The sequence below is a fragment of the Rhopalosiphum padi genome, chromosome 4 (genome assembly GCF_020882245.1).
Source record: "Rhopalosiphum padi isolate XX-2018 chromosome 4, ASM2088224v1, whole genome shotgun sequence".
NCBI classification, from domain to species: Eukaryota; Metazoa; Arthropoda; class Insecta; order Hemiptera; family Aphididae; genus Rhopalosiphum; species Rhopalosiphum padi.
In genome coordinates, this window is record NC_083600.1 from 37,801,442 (window position 1) to 37,819,589 (window position 18,148).

The window sequence follows — 18,148 nt, forward strand, 5'->3', positions numbered from 1 at the left end:
AAAAAACTCGTAATAATTATACATTTATACTAGAAATGTAATTAAAATAATATACACTTATATTCAACGTTTTTATTTAAAATAGTTTCATAACTGTGTAAACGAGGAAGACTATCTATTTATGGGGATAATAATAATTGATTAGCCCGATGGTATTTCTTGACACATAGGTATAGCGCAATCATTTTCAAAGTGGGCATTGATAGTATTCAACTATTCAAGGGAGTAGTATAGGACCCAAAAACTACTGTTTTTAAGATACACTACAGTCTACAGATAGTCAAACTTAAAAAATTTTGGGGGTTGGAAAATTCTTGATTCTCAAAGTGAGCGGTGGATGATTGGATGAAATAAGTTTGAGCACCTATGATATAGTGGAATGTATCCGAACTTTGTGTCTACAATACTTACGTTTAATAAGATAATCAAGGAATTTGGAATACTAGGTACCTAGCTATAGCGTTAAAATTCAATATGCTCATCACTGTGAATTATTTTGATTTATGTCAATGCTTTTTTTTTGTTTCAATAACATATTTGTTTTATTCACTGATCTGTCGTGACCAGTGCAGTCATTATTTTATTTTGTTAGGTACCCACTTTTATTTTTTAATTGTCGAAGGTTGATTGTAGATGACGTGCATCAATATCGATGAACAATTTAACAATATAATATACGATTCACGGTAAATCGTCGTAGTGTAGTGTCAAACACATAAAATGATGCAAACTGGCCTTGGTAAATTGTTAGTTTGTTAACTTATATAACATCTGTTGGCAAAGCCGTAGTTAGGGGTTCTTTTTGGGTTCAACCCCCGAAATTTTCTCACATTATGAAAACTTAGAAATTATTTCTTCATTATTTTATACACCATCACTTACTAAGATTATTTGTATCCCCCTCCACCCAAAATATTTTTCTGTGTACGGCCATGTTTGTTTGGTTTATTCACTTAATTTCCACATCAATAAAATATGTTGTATTCAATTTTATTATCTATTGCCTGCGCTAATAATTAACACGTCAACATAAAGATTTACCATGCACCACCATAATAGTCAGTATCTACTCAGTATTGACAGTCAATTTTTATACGCGACTAACGTGATTCGTCCTGTGGTTTTAACAATCATAATATCGTTTTCAACAATATTACAACTTATACAGGTAAGGGTTATATTAATAACTAATATCTATTGCGGATAAAATAGTAGGTACCTATTATTACTTAATTATTATTATGAATTACGATCTCAAATTCTTTAGTTTAAAGATAGTTACGACCACGTCGATCACACTATGATACCTTGACGATTCATTTTCTGGACACTATACGTATATTACTGTTCCTATGTATTTTTTTTACTACAGTATAAACAAAAAATAGTATTTAGACACCCTAATTACCTGACAAAACCGTAGTGCGTAATTCATCGACGGGCCTACAATGTTTCTACCAAAACGATTTTTAACATTCTAGACTGTGTAGTGATGAGTATAATTTTCAGCAGTATAATCAACAGGGACTATAAAGGACTAGGATTTTACACATGTATTATTATAATTAGTAATTAGTGTAGAACTGTAGAATATTTCTTTTTATTCCAAGTGTAAAAATAATTTTACTATTAAATAATTGGTTTTGAATTTTTGATATATAATACACATAATAAATATTATATTATTATAGGTATCTATACTGATAATATTATTGATAATTGAGTACCTATTTGAGTGTATATTAAGTAACTAATTTTAATTGAGCTCTGATTTGCAATCATTCATTGTTTTCAATATTGGGTAAATTAAATTTATATTACTAATTGTTTGTAGGTAATCAAAATATACCTAAGTTTAATATATTTTGTATACCAACTATAATTAAACACTATTCTGTATTCATGTATACTGACAATTCTTACATATGAATTTACAAAAAATTACAATAAGTGATGTAGATATATTACAACACGTTAAATGTTACTACAAATCAATAGCTAATAATTTAATTATGATATCACATATTCAATTAACACTAATTATTAAGTCATGGTTAACATGTGATAGTTACTATCTAGTATAGTAGCATGCCTAGATTCAAGGGAGGAAAGAGGCTCAGTCAAGAGGACAGTTATATTATGTATGTAAGGCCAAAAATCAAATTCTAAATATTGTGTTTATAAAATGATAGGTATGATATGAATAAAGTATAAAAATGTTGGGCCCCCTAAAAAAAATCCTAGCTCTGCCACTGACAGCAGGTAGTTAGTAACTAGGTATTCACAATTCAGTATTAATATCTATAAAATCTGTTTTTCCATTATTTTGTAAATTTTATCATTATACAATTATTATGATAATAAATACCTTGAATACTCTTCAGTGGTTTGAGATTTAGATATTAGGTCTATCACAACATATTATAATACACAATAATATATGAGTTATTGCATCTTTTGAGAAATTAGGCGGTATGTTAAAGATGGCTTTGAAAATAGCCAAGCCCCACCAAGCTCCATAATATTTAACAATAGAAGTTTAAATCTAAAAAATTATTCTTTCCTACAAAAAATGATATTTCACATTTGTGTACAAATTAGTTATTAAAATATAAGTATAAAACATAGAATAAATATTGTACAAAAATAAATAAATCTTAAAATAACTTTGGTGTTAGTAGATATGTTCAGTCTTGTTTGGATGTACCTATGCAATTATGATGTTAAGCATAATCAAAGTCAATTATTAAAAATAAAAAAAAATTGTTTTTAACATATCTGGTCATCTGATTTATCAGTTGGTTTAGGGTGCTCTTCTGAATTAGTAACCTCATCATCCTCTTCTACCTCATTATAATTTTCAAATTCTGCATAGTTAATTCCACTAGAAAAAAAAACAATAACAACAACAATAATAAATAACAATAGTTGTATGCTTAAAAAAGTAAAAAATTGTTATTTTATTTTTTTGAAAAATGTGAAATACTAATGCTCTGAAATGTGTTTAAGCCTTAGAAATATTATTAATCAGAATGTTGTACATATCTACATTAAAAGCATACAGAACTGAACTAAGGAACAAAACGAGTAGTGATGAATAAACTAAAAAGCATACAAATGAGCGCATATGATTTTATAATTGTTTTCAATATAAATTGAATAATAATAAACAAAAATATAATATTTGAACACAATAAAACAACAATAATAATATTTATGATAATTTTTAATAAAAATATCATTATTCACATAAACTCTCTTTAATTAAGTTAAATTTATAAATTAAACTTTACATATTATACTACATAAATAGACTAATAATAATAATAATAATAATAATAATCATAATAATAATAATAGTAATAATAACAAAATAAAATAAAAAATATTTATTATTTCAATACTAAAATTACGTGCAACCTGTGAGATCATATATTTTCGAACTCTTCGGACTGAAAATATTAAAGAATAAGAAGATTCATTAAGTGTACATCAATTTTGATAATCATTATATCACCAGAACCATTTGCCAAGACAGGGGTTACATTTTCCAATTCTTAATTGATTTTTTCTCAAAAAGCAGACGATGGCTACAGTACAGTAAACATGCAATAAGCAACAACATGCACAATGCAAAATATCAAGCGTGGCACATACCTGTAGAATACATAATGTTGTAAGAAGAACAGTATGTCGAAGATTACTGAAAGCAAACCCAAACCAAATTTGGTCGGATCACCAAATACTGAAGCCCAATCATCTACAATAAAATAAAAGGTTGATAAATTCACAAATATAATATTTATTGTATAAAAATAAAATTACTGTAGTTGTATGCATTAATAATCATCTGCAATATACTAAGTAGTCCTCCTGTAAAATCCAAGAATATGTTGCCGATACTCCAGCCAATTGTACTTTTACGCTTGTAATTCATTACCGCCTAGAAATAATTTATTTCTATTGTAAGACACAAAAATTATAAGATACACATAATATATTCAATATTATTTTACTAGGTATAATAGCATATTATGAAAATTTGTAAAACCAAAAAAAAATATTAAGTATATATTAATTTTAGATTTTTAATAACAATGATCTACCAATAAAACTAAGTTAAAGATGTTTATTTTAATAAGTTATGATTTATTACGAAATGTTGACTAAATACATTATGGTAAGGAATGCGTTCCAAACAGCTGTAATAAAGATGTAAAAATAGATGATTTCACAAGGCATGTTTATTTTTGTGAATACAGAAACAAATTATTTATTCTATTTAATAACGGGTTTGAGTATTTTTAGAGGAAGTGTGTAATACATACTTGTGGAATGTATTTGATGAGTGTTATAGTCAACTTGATATATGAGCAATAATAAAGGAAGTCCAGCCATACTATCTTTTGTAAATATACAAGAACTAATAGTACGGCTATTATTAATCCGTATAAAGACATGATTGATTTGGCTGTCCGAGAAACTTGTTGATCACCTTTCTGCAAAATATATAAATATTTAATAGTAAAACAGGACACTTATTAACCAAATTATTTACATAACATACATGTTTTATAATGTGATGCAATAATATAATAATAATGATAATATTATTACATAAGCAATTTCAATAAGCAATGTTCACTAAAGATTACCTCATAGAAATAACATTGGGTCACAGTTATTAAAGTAGCAAATACAGCATGAATGGAAAAGAATATGTCATTTAATTGAACTGGATTTAGTCCTCGAGGATTTCGGGCAATATAATCTTTCTATTTAAACATAAAATATATATATATAGGTCAATAAAAGATGATCAAAAGATATTGATGACTAATATTACTTCAATTTCAGGTATCCACAGGCCAACATTGAACATCGAGTATAAAATAAATCCAACCAAGTTCAATGCAATGAAGTCAAAATTTAAACCTACAACACTAAAAACAATAATACAAATTATTAATGTACTTATCAGATTTTATATAAGCTTTGTGTGCTACATTATACTAAAAAATATTATTTTTAATAACATAAAAAAAATAAATTAAATATTCTAAATTATAGTTGTTGAAAAATGAAACAAATTTAAAGAATGAAATTATTAATAATATAATTGAGTAAGTAATTTTATAAATTCTGCTTGGAATAAAAAATAAAAATGAATAAATACAATCTGTATGTTAGTATTGCACAATACACAGGATTTACAAAAACCAAAACAATAAATTTATCCAATAACTTATACCTACTAAATACTAATAATGTTTAATGTTATGGAAAAAGGTCTTTCAATTGAAATAACTAAAATAAACTTACTAATATACTTGGCATTAGTATATTCAAGTTTTACTTAAAATCATTGAATTTCTAATAGGTTGTCAATCGTTATAACACTCATAAATTAAACATATGCTGTCTAACGGATGTTTACCATGTAGAATAATTCAATTGAATAGATTAATACTTCATCAAATATGAAGTAATTATCATTAACAAATGAATAATAAAATAATTCTTAACAATATAATTATTTTTTTTTTAGTTTTAAAAATTTTAAATAATTAATTTGTAATTTGGTAATTATTATATATGTTTATGGTATAAATGTTATATAAATTATATGAAGCTTCTTGTGTGAGTGCCTGTAATAATATCTACCTCGGAAGCCATACCATATAAAATATAATTATATAACATGTTATATAATATGTCAATAGAACATTTGAATCACTTACTACAAAAGGGATATGTCCACTTTTAATAGTTTTATTTTATTTTATTGGTTCACATTGTACTAACATAATTTACCAAAAACTTAGTCATACACAATATAAATCTAATAAAAATGGGTATATTCAAAATAATATATTGCAGAACCAATATAATAGTATGTCCAATTACTATAACCACAAAAAAAGATTCAATAATTATTGTATTCTTAAAAAATTATCAAAAATACAATGAAATTATGGTAAAAATTATTATATATAGTAATTTTGTTTTGTATAGGTAAAAATGTACATATTATCCTAGGAAAAAGACAAATTCCATAAGAATAAACAATAATAACATTTCTAATATTTTTAAATTTAATTTAAATTATTAATAAATTCAATTGAGTCATAGGTACAATCCACAAAACTGTATCTGTAATAATTATAAGACAATATTTTTTTTTCTGTAATATAACTGTATTTCTTAGGCATTTCTATAATAGTACAAATTACATAATATTGATAATAGATTTAAATTTTTTAGAAAAACACTTAAGTATAAGTTACCTTTTACGTCTCCAGTTTTCATACATCTGAGGATAGAATGATATTGACCATGCGACAAAATAAATCCATCCAACAACAACACTGACTAAAGCCAATTCATTTGAATGTTGCAGAGTAACTCTCACAAAAGCATCACTGGATCTGTAATAATATAAATATTATAATACCTTAATATATATAAATTATAATTGTGTAAAAACAAAAATTAAATTAAACTTTAAAAATGTAATTATATTATAATTAGGAATGTATGACACAAATAATAAATTGTTTAAAATAAAATACATAAAATTTGTTCTCCAGTTAGAGTATTGTAATTTAAAATATTCATTTATAGTATTTAAGCATCCAATACAAAGTGTTATTACTCTATACAAAACATATTATTTAGATTTCATAATAGATAAATTTTTTTTTTCTCATATGGTTTAAAATTTCTAATTTTTAACTATAATGGTTTTATGAAAATATACGGAATTAAAAATAATCAATACCTATGTTATGTTAAAAATACTTTACTACCACCTATGTTAAGTAAATCATTAAATTTAATGTAAGGTAATAGTAATTGTATTATTGAGCAATACAGTAATAATTGCTGAAGGCAATCTACAACAGACTTATGTCAAGGATGAATAACAAATAATAATATATAGGTACTGTTCAGTATTGGATACTTTAAAAATTTAACTAAGTATTTAAACACAGGCTTCATACGAGAATAACTTTTTTTATAAATCAATTATTTTCTTTATAAATATATCAATGACCTAATAATATATTTACAGATTCTTAAACTATAATGTAATTTGATATAATTTCATTTTAATGTTTAATGCTAAGAACAATTTAATACGTTAATTAAAATATAATTCATAATTTTTTTTACTTTATGGAAGGAGGAAATGCATCAACTTTAAGTAAGTCGTGGCCGGCATCATGACCAAACAATTCAATTGGCCATATATTTGGACCTGTAGAATTAGTGACTTCTATTCTGGTAATATTTGTCGTCAGTAAATCTTTATGATTAGTGCCGAGGATTAATGTGGTATTTCCTGGTACATTGTCCCTGGAATAAAATGGTATAGGTCAGGTTAAACTGTAATTTATTATAAGTAGATAACAAAACCAAAAAAATAAAATAAAATAAAACATTGTGAAGGTCTTTACGTTAAGGTCAATGTGAGTGTTGTTGAGTCATTCACCAACAGTACCAAATCCTTGATGTTGAACGAAAAACTTGCGCATGTCTGGGATACACCTGTTTGAGGAATCAATTAATGTTAACTTAAAACACATAGTACAAGAGTCGTTTGACGACATTGTTCTTACTGCAAGCGATCAGGACAAACGCAACTCGGACGAGACTCCTCATGACAAATTTTTCAGGTCGGACGGCCATCGGTTGCAGACTGAGATAGCTAGGAAATAAAAAAAATTTGACTGACATTAAAAACGAACGCGCACACACTCTGACGCAATTGCAGTCCAAACAACATGTGCATTATAATAACGTATTGTAATTGTTTGTATTTACATATGTAACACATGTGAGTGTGTGTGAGTGGGGTATAATTATTATTTGTCTGAAAAAATTCGCGAAACCGCAATCGAGCGAACGACGATTATGATGATGATGAACTGATGAATATCGATCGTTATTCGTTTCGTTAGGTACCTGACAACAGTGGTAGCCGATCGGACGTACGTGCAATCCGAGAACGGGAGCGGCGTCTGCCGTATTCTTGACCCGCACACATCATAAAAAATTATTTGATTATTTTAATAGTAATTATTGAATGAATCCGTCGGTCGATAACTGCCGTGCCGGCATCAGCAGCCCATTCTCCGTCCCGCGTGTCAAAACACTAGCCGAGGTCGAATATATTTTAGTATTACATGTTACAATTATTTTCGAAGTGTATTACCTAAACAGTTATCCGATTTGCACGTACCGACCGGCTACCGTGTACACGTTATCATCATTGTGGTTTATTTCAAGCGATACGACAAACGGACGATTAACACGGTTGTGCACTGCATTATTATCTATTAATCTTAAATCGTTATGAATCGACGGTGAACGAGCCGGTCGAAAAAATAATCAATGCCCGTGAATTTCTGCAAAGTTTTCCGGCCGACCGTTATCATCGCGAACACAATACTGGTCGTAACGCGTCGAACGAGACTATTATAATCGCTAACATATTATTATTATAACACGTTCATCTGTACAACGTGAAACCATATAGGTCAGACGTGCGCAAATTATAGTTATCATCGGTGCGGGTATTAAAAATAGATATTTATTAAAAAATTATTATAATTATTAAGAGGCAGGAAACAATAAACAGCTACAATTGACTAGCTCGGTGGTCGATAGGCGATAGCTGATTTTGAATGCGGAACGCCCGCGCGCTTGAGATAAGACGGGTCGTGAGGTGATAACAGTACTGCCGCCTCGGCAAATTATTATACTCTACGGCTGTGTTGTTATCTCCAAACAACATTAAAACAAATCTGCTCAGCAGCAGCATGGCATCGATCCGATCAAAGCGTGTCGCATCTCGCATATTATTATAACTATGTTTAATAATAATTATTTATTATTATTATTGTGTCAATGTCAACGCATTAATTATTGTGTTCTCTCTCTCTCTCTCTGACCTACGCGTAACATTATAATGTAGTTACTAATTATTACTAGTAATACTAGTTACTATAGTTAGCAAGTTTGCGTTCAGCGGAACCAATCGGCTTGTCCGTTAGCTTTAATATTAAAGCCTATTATCAAACTCAGAGTTATGAACATAATATTACCTATCTGTGTTTTGTATGTTGGATTGTACAGTCTATTCAGTCTAAGCGTAGCTATAATGATTTTATAATGATTTAATTATTAATGAAGTACTCATGTTTTTTTTTATACGTGTGTATGGTTTATCTATATACGATTCATGGTGGAAAAAAACGTTCTGTTATTCAACTTTGAAAGTAGGTTTATCGCAGTAGTAAATTGGATCAAGTTGGTGCTTTTAGGAGGTCAAAATTATGTTTATTATTTTACAAAAAAAAAAGAAAGAAAACTTGATTTTGGTATAATTAATTTTCTTATTTTGTTGTAGGTAATTCAAAATGCAAAACCTTTTTTCAAGCTATTTATAAACATATAAATTTATAATTTTTTTTTCCCCAAATGTAAATTAAAAATGTTTTGTTCGGTTATCAAAATTGAAAATAATAAAAGATTTTTCATAGGTAAATTGTTATTAAAGCTATTAAAAATATTAAATATTTATGTACTTATGATTTTTTTATAGGTAGGTATTTGAAGCTAATTTGTTGACAAATTTAACTTAATTGACCAATATTAAAGTAATTTAGGTATATTAACTTATAATTACTCAAACGAAACATTATAATGATCTTATTGTTAAATATAATATTTGGCAAAACCTTAGGTGTCAAATACTAGCTAATGATTATCATAAAAATATGTTGTACGAGTACTGAGATTCATGAAATCGTTATAGTAATGTCAAATATATATCATTAAAGACAATTAGTAATACAGGCTGACAGACAGAATTATTTTTTTTTGCATACTCCAAAGAGCAATGATTGAATGATATATTATCATTGAATTAAAATTTAACACATCCATTAATTATTACAATGACCCACTCGACCACTCGACACTTAAATTACTGTACCTATACGTAATAAACTACAGATAAAACGATACTCTTTACTTGCCCCTGTTTTATACGGTATTTCTGTAAGTTTATTGTGATATTCAAGCACTTTTAAATATTTGAATATTTTACATTGTATGTTCTCACATCTTGTTACTTGTGAAAAATGCGTAGCTATATAAAATTGCAGTAATAAATTCATGTAATTTCGTGTACCTATATACCTACTGGTTACTACTCAATAATTATGATAATATTTACATCATTTGTAATACCTAATACCATTGATTATAAATACTATTTTTAATCAATGATAATACCTATTCACATATATATGTAGCCATATAGGTACTTATAAATTATAATTATAAATTATTATATGTTTATCGATATAGCGTGTCCGCCGCGTTTGTTCTACTCGTGCACGTCCACTGAAATTAAACTAACTGTACACAAACACAACAATAATTATTAAGATATTTTACTCGTAAGCGGGACTTGAAATTTTTCCAATAAATTATTTTATTTAAAAAAGAAAAACTATAATTAATTGGGATAGCTATAATATTCTAACTTTATATTTATATAGGAGAGACACTCAGACACCTATGGATAGACCCATTATAAATCCACCAATAATTGTTAATTGTTATACCCACTTCCTCATTAAACTTTAAAAAATTTTACAATTATTATTTGAATACCCAATGGAAGTCATGGACCATGGTAATAAGTAGTTATACTATATTATATTTGTACCTATGTTTAAAGCACTTTTCAGCAGTTAGATTTTTAAAGCTTAAGTGGGAATATCCCCAAGCTATTTTTTTCAGTGTAACACAAAATAATAAGTATTATGAATATATATTATGTTTTTTTTGAAAATGTATGTTAATTTGTGTTCGACGGAAAAAATTAGCTTAAAAGAGATATTTCATCTTAAACATTAAAAATTGCCTTATTGAAAAGTGATGTGAACATACAAATATATACTATTATTATGGTAATTATTAACTGTTGAATTATTTACTCAATACATTATTAGCTCTATATAAATATAAAATACACATTTATAGTTAGTTAGAAATTTGTTGTCCCAAACAAAAAAAAAAATTTGCAATTCATTTTTATTTTAGGAAAACCAAAAAATGATATGAATGACTATAATAATTATGCAAGTCGTAGCCATTTGTAATTTTATATGTAATGATTAATCAATAATATTCAATAATTAATAATGTTCATTGGAAAAAGTTAAATTAACGAGGACAAACATTGCAATGATACACTATGTATGTGTATTGTGTATATTTTATATTATATAATATATTTACGTTAGTACGTTACGGACATCCGGTAGACTGTGAACTTATTAAACAATTTCCTAAACTGATCATTAATTAGTTTAAAGTTAAATTAGAAGGCGATTAGTTAAATATTTCAGTAGGCTACTAGTTATCAAACTTTTAGTGAAATAGTTTTGACATATTATACATAATATATTATATACTACATATTATAATAATATAATAACTGTCTTAAGATGGAAAAAGTTATTTCATAATAAAAGGGGTTTTATCTTATTAAACTAAACAACTTAAATTGATTAGGATAATACTACGCGAACATATCTATCTATTATTATTAATATAACAATATGTTAATCATAGTTTCAAAATTTAATATTTTTTATGATAGATTTTTTTTTAATTCGTAGTATAGGTACCTATAAATATGATAACAGAAATAAACGACATCATATAAAGCCAAATGAAAACCAATTCGATATTAATTTTTAATTGACTACAATTAAGTTAATTAAAATACGTATTTGGGTTTAAATTTATTATTTATATTACATTTGTTTATGGCAATTTATTAAAAAATATTCAACTTGTTAAGTTTTTTTATGCTACTGGGAAGAATGTGGATTGAGTTATCACAATTGATAAGCATAATTTTTTTCATTAAGTTGTATTAACCCAAAATATTAAAACATATTTTTATTTATTGTTTCATAAATACAAATTTGAAATATTATTACTGAAAATTATTACTTATTATTAGATATAGGTAGTCTATAAAATAATAGAAGATATGTAAAATTTATCTATAAAACATTACAGACCATGTCACGAATGAAGATATTTTCATCGCAGAAAAATAATAATAGAAATAGATTAATATCATAGTCCATAATATATAGGTTTTTTTAAATTCTAAAAAATTTTATTAGTTAAATATTTATAATATAATTATTTCGAATAAATAATAATCTTTTATTAGTATTATGTAATTCTGCATTAATGCTTATAAATAACCGCCACTATATTCAATCGTAATTCGTATTGAGTAGCTAAGTAATTAGTTTAAGAATAATAATTATGATAATTTAACTTTTAAGCTTGTTAATACTATGATTAAATTAACAAATTGATGTCCCTATAAAAGCATTATAATATATTAGGTAGGTATGTATTATAATTTACATAGTATAGATATGTAAAATTATTAGAGTGTAATGACTGTAATATATGCGTCGGTTATTGTTTTATTGGATGATGTATTATTTCGAATGGTTTCACAATAAAAAACTAAAAAAACACAACCAAAGCTTTCATTATTGATGGAAATCTGATGATATTATTCGCGTATGGACTGGATAAAAGGAAAATTATTACCTAATATAAAATAGGTACCTGATTATAATAGTATTCGAAAATACCTAAATTTTCTCGTTATTAAATTGTTTATTCTTTTTTTAGTTTTACGTAGGTATCAAAAACCTCTAAAATGTACCTATATTAGTGTATGAATACAAAATGTAAAAGATTTTCAATTTAAAAATGTTAAGGTTTAAAAATACCAAAAAAGTGCATATATTTGATTGTGCATAAATAACCTATTTTTATTGTATTATTTAAGCGATTGTAGTTCAAACGTCCATCTTCGTGTACACGAAATTGATTTTTCGTACCTACACAAAGACTTTTATAGAATTTATATTGAATTTAAACTTTTTATGCAAGGTATAGGTAGCTCTATGTTTAGCTGTGACTTTTTTTTTATAAGACAATAGCAGATAGTACTCAGTTGCCTCAGTTCACTCGGGCAGTTTATAGAAAATATTTTTTTAGTATGATGGGAAAGGGGAGGGTAAAAATATTTATTAACCACTTTTACTAAAAAAAATATTTGTATATAGGTAAGTACTTAATATCTTTAGTTTAATTATATATTTTCTATGTCATTTTGAACAACGTTTGTGTGAGAAAATATTACAATTATTTTCTAGTTGATTTTAGGAGGGGAGGCTTGAAATACTTTTGAGAAGTTTAGACACTTAGTCTCCCTATCAGATGTATTTCCATAGATTATTCAAAAATATATCGATGTAAAGATGTTGCAGGATAAAAACAAATAATTAATACAAATCAACATTGGACATAGACTGTTGGGTCAAATTTGAAAATTAAAAAATGGTGTTAATAGAAAATTAGAGTATAATATGACACTTATTTTATTGTAAGATAGTGACTAAAATATTCATTTTAAAATTTTCAGAACAATTGTTTTTCATTAATGATGATTTGTTGCATACAAAAACTGTGTTTGGCAAATTAATTATTTAAAAATTAAAAAACTATTTGTGTATAACCTTATGTATAAATTATGTTGTCATACCCAAAACTACAAAATATATTTAAAAGAAAACAAATACACTGTTTTAAAAATCACTATCGTTAAAATGTTAAACATATTATATTATGTGTGAACGTAGTGAAACTGCTAATATATTCTATTGTAATATATTAAGCTTTATACTTATAATTATTGGCTTGTATATTTTAAGAATAGGACAGTGACACTTTTATAAGTAATAGTGTTGTGATTATAATGGTCATACTCTCAGAATATATTGTTTAGTAGCCAACATTTCCAATACTATATAAAACGTATATAATACGTAAAAAATATTAAATATAGTTCATTCTACTAGAAAATAATTTATCATAAAAATATTTAATGAAATAGTAACAATATTACAATATTACAGTAAAAATATCAAGACATTTTAAAATTAAAATACTCCTAGATAAATCCTGTGTGCTCCATGCACTTATACTTTATTATGATTATTTAGTTATTAATTGTAATTTAAACTTTAAAACGAAAGATTTAATTTTTGTATAACAAATATTATTTTAATTTTATTTTATTAATGAATATTTAGTATTAATTATACTACAAATAACTTTACATTATCATTTAGTGTTTACGTTTATTTTAAAGTAAAAATTAAAAGTATTATGAAATAAATTTAGTTTAAAAAAAAATATTTTATTACATTCATGAAAATATTAATCATACATACATGGCTACATATTTTATATTTAACACAAACGTAGAAACAATAATTAAAAAAATTGTATGTTAATATCACGTATTTATAAAATAATTATTTAATAACGATAACTACTATTATTACTACTACTATATAGTATTAGCCTCTAATAACTGCTGGTAAAATTTTTTATTTATAACTAACAATATATTATTAGATTATTATTCTTACTATTGTCTTAAACGATAAACCAGAAAAAACATCTAACGTAAAAATTACTAGTTAAAAAATGTATAGAAATTATAACTGAAAGGGAAAAAAAAATTGAGGAAATAATATCCGAAGTGTCCAGTTGTACATCATTATTAATTTAATTTATATAATTTAAAGTATACAAAATAATGATAATGATAGTATAATATCATTAGTTATTAATAGTTGACTAATTTATATGCACGGTGATTTTATTTATCAAGCGTAATTTACTTTTACAATTGTATTCCCAATAAATAATTATTCATTTTCCTTTTACCTACGGACCTATAATATGTCCTATACCTTCGTTTTTACTGAAAACTGTTTAGCTATTGCTCACTATATTTTATTATACGCGTATATTAATTTGATTTTGTCATCGAGCATTCGAGCATTTTATTGAAATCTGCACGGCTTGTTTATAGGTTTTAGGTATATATTATATATTACCATTATTGGTACAATTTATTAAAATTTAAAATTCTGATGTAGATCATAGTTCACCGCACAGAAGAGATATTTTGATACCTATATTAGGTATATACGAGTATATTTTATCGGTAGACGCGTTATTCGATTAAAACACTTGGCTATATTATAATAAATAATAATACTATATAGTATAATAAAAACTTTTTAGTTTTAAATGTCTATAATATTTATAGTGATATTATAGCTGTATTCCGATTTATTATTATCGATGTTTTCACCGTGATGTTTGAATATACAGTATTAGGTATAAGTTATGAGTTTATAACAGTTATATTATTTTAACGATATGCTACACATTTTCTATAATGTCATTTTTCCAATTTTACTGCTTCTGACTATTCGGTGACACGTTTAGTTAATTTGTACGGGTTTTAACGAAATTAAAATAATTATTTTGTTTTATCGATTTATTTATACACGTTTACATTCCTATATGCCATGGCGTTGTATAGAGTATAAACACTTTACTTTCAACCCAAGACGTACTGAAGTACCTACCACAGGTATTGTAATATTGTTGTTATATCTACGCAGTATGTACAAACTGTTTGAGATATGACACAAATCCAAACTGAACTCCCAGTAAATAATTATAATTCAATAGAGGTATAGTTTATTAACCTATTGGGTACCAAATATTCAATAATATTATCGGTTGTATCTAGTTGTACTTTAACAGTCGATAGACGAAATGTTTGTTATCATTTGTCCTATGTGTAATTCGTCTGTGTAAACATACGTTAATTATTCCAAATCAATTAATTAAAGATAATTAAAATAAATAAATTAAAATAAAAGATGGAGTGATAATAATATTTTATGCATTGGAATTAAACACATGTAACATTGCTACCTAAGTATTTTTTTTAACGTTTCATGTGACATATTTAATTTATATTAATATATTATTATATTATTAACATATAAATTAATTAGAAAACTTAAAATTTCCAAATAAAAACTTAACCTTACATAGTAGTATAAACTAATACAGTTATACTCTAGAGCAGTGTGGTTCGGTCTAAGAGTTAAACCAAACAATATACGCCTAGTACTTTTATAAATTCAATTCTAAACGATATTCTTATAAAAGTCGATAATACCACAGGACAGATAATAAACAACGAAATGCAAAATAAACAATATCTCAAAAAGGACTTTTGAAGTTCAATGCTCTATATTATATTATATTTATTTACACTGTAACGCTAAATACCAACAATTTTAAATTTTGTTTCGTCGATATATTATATCTACGAGCCTAATACAGATCACTCGCACGGAAAAAATATTGGAATAGTTCGAAAAAAATATCACCGATTTCGTACATAAAAATATCTTATATACATAAGTAATGCCTCGCCCGAATATCCATATTGGTACGGTTGTAAAATGTAAGTATTTAAATTTAATATTATCATATCGTCAACGTTTGGTCAAACAGAATGATCCGATCTATTTGTTTGGACTCGGTATTCGGTGCATGATTATTGATTAATAAATGCGCTTATGGCGAAACATGATCCCGTTACAACTATTGTACCTACACCGGGTTTATTGAAAACGAAGATCAATAAACTTAATTATAATTATTATTATTGTATGATATACCGTTCGAGAGCGATGTATTCACGGACAGGCGTAATATAATGTTATTATATTATTGTTATTTTGTAAATTTACGAAAGTAAAACATCAGAATAATATTATAATTTCTAATAATTGTTTATAATAATATAATTTATGTATGGATGTCATTATAAAAATGAAAGCGTAAAACAGCTTCCGCGTGTAAGCAACACAAAATATAAAATACTTAATTATAATTTTTCCGCGTCATAAATAAACGACGTTTTAATAATATGTATTTTTTGGCAATCGGAGAAATAACAGTATTACATTATTATAGGTATTTTAAGAGATGAAAAAATAAAATAAAGATATTTGTCCTAAAATAAAATGGGTCGTATGCTATAGCCCACTCTATAGGTATTATACTGTAACGACGTCGAGAATTACAGTGTTGGAGGGTTGATCGTCGTATTATACGAATTGTACTAGAAAGCTCGAAAGTGAACTTGGCAAGGCATAAGAAATAACAGAATAACATTTAATATGTAATATCATGATTACTTACCGATTATTATTATTATTATATCTGTTGCAGTCGACTGCTCTGCTCCGCGGGTGAGTGTTGCGACAGTCGGCGGCAGACTGACGCGAGATTGTCGTCTGTTCCGATCGATAATCGTCTTCGGCGATTAGTGCGATGCACCTAATGATATATATTATCAGCCTTTGATCGCCGGTCGGTGGAGGGAACGTAGACGATTCGGCGGTAGCTTCAGACGATTATGATTATAACATGGTATTAATGTTTTATATTCTGTTTTTGATAAATCGCATTATTCCCAAAGAATATTGTTACGTATGTATATCATAATAATAATTTATAAGCGCAATTCGAATAATGGTGGTGACCGTACACAAGAGATGACCTAACCGGACGGTTGGCTTGCATCAGATTCGAGGAAGGCGAAGAAGACGAAGAAGAATGTATGAGAATAAGATAAAAGAATAGGAAAATCAACAAAAAACCGATTGTAAAATGTAATATTATGTTATAATCATATAAATAATGTATTATAATAATCTATGTAGATCGACGTCCGTTTATTTTTTATCGGCAGAAAATAAATATTATACAATAATTATCATATTATTATGTACTACGACCACGGCGTTTTTCAAATAAGAAGAATCGCGGAGGATCGGCGTAATCGCATAATAGACACGAGGCGGCGAGTTTCAAATAACGAGCGCGCGCGCGACATTTACCGCGACCGTCCGTCGTTGTAATAATGTTATAATAAATAACAATACTTGGCGGCCGGTCGTCCGCTCGACCTCGGGAGCCTTTCCCGCGTGAAATTTCGTCACCAGTCCCGATCCAATCCCCCTCCAAACCAGTGCACTCCTCCCCCCGTCATATTCGCACTTACTAGGAGTTTCAAATTTTATTTTAGGAGGAAAAATCGAATCTAGCTGGTTTCCTCACTCACTCTTGTCTC

At 26.7% G+C, this 18,148-nt stretch overlaps 1 protein-coding gene across 7 annotated transcripts; it reads right to left on the reverse strand.

The window, feature by feature from the left end:
- Nucleotides 1-1,941: 1,941 nt before the first annotated feature.
- LOC132929449 (cystinosin homolog) lies at nucleotides 1,942-17,934 on the reverse strand. Of its 7 annotated transcripts, none has more exons than XM_060994804.1 (12): nucleotides 8,219-8,685; nucleotides 7,828-8,158; nucleotides 7,623-7,711; nucleotides 7,461-7,551; nucleotides 7,177-7,359; nucleotides 6,288-6,428; nucleotides 4,847-4,943; nucleotides 4,656-4,775; nucleotides 4,329-4,499; nucleotides 3,826-3,943; nucleotides 3,658-3,760; nucleotides 1,942-2,884 (listed from the first exon to the last, which is right to left on the reverse strand). In XM_060994804.1, exons 3-12 carry the CDS (start codon nucleotides 7,690-7,692, stop codon nucleotides 2,770-2,772), a joined length of 1,209 nt encoding a protein of 402 aa, XP_060850787.1. In that variant the 5' UTR covers nucleotides 7,693-7,711; nucleotides 7,828-8,158; nucleotides 8,219-8,685; the 3' UTR covers nucleotides 1,942-2,769. The 7 variants fall into 7 exon arrangements, with proteins under 7 accessions (XP_060850787.1, XP_060850785.1, XP_060850786.1 ...); XM_060994806.1 differs by lacking the exon at nucleotides 1,942-2,884 and adding exons at nucleotides 3,119-3,452; nucleotides 3,524-3,590 and having other exon boundaries at nucleotides 7,828-8,684; XM_060994805.1 differs by lacking the exon at nucleotides 1,942-2,884 and adding exons at nucleotides 3,119-3,452; nucleotides 3,518-3,590 and having other exon boundaries at nucleotides 7,828-8,684.
- Between the last annotated feature and the right edge of the window lie 214 nt (nucleotides 17,935-18,148).

What these genes read in the sequence shown, in the direction of transcription:
- LOC132929449 (XM_060994802.1), bottom strand. Translation starts at nt 7,692, where the DNA reads ATGGCCGTCCGACCTGAAAAATTTGTCATGAGGAGTCTCGTCCGAGTT. An exon ending in GAAAACTGGAGACGTAAAAG is followed by an intron (nt 4,944 to 6,287) that starts GTAACTTATACT and finishes TATTGTTTTTAG; the next exon opens with TGTTGTAGGTTTAAATTTTG. An exon ending in TGTGGATACCTGAAATTGAA is followed by an intron (nt 4,776 to 4,846) that starts GTAATATTAGTC and finishes ATGTTTAAATAG; the next exon opens with AAAGATTATATTGCCCGAAA.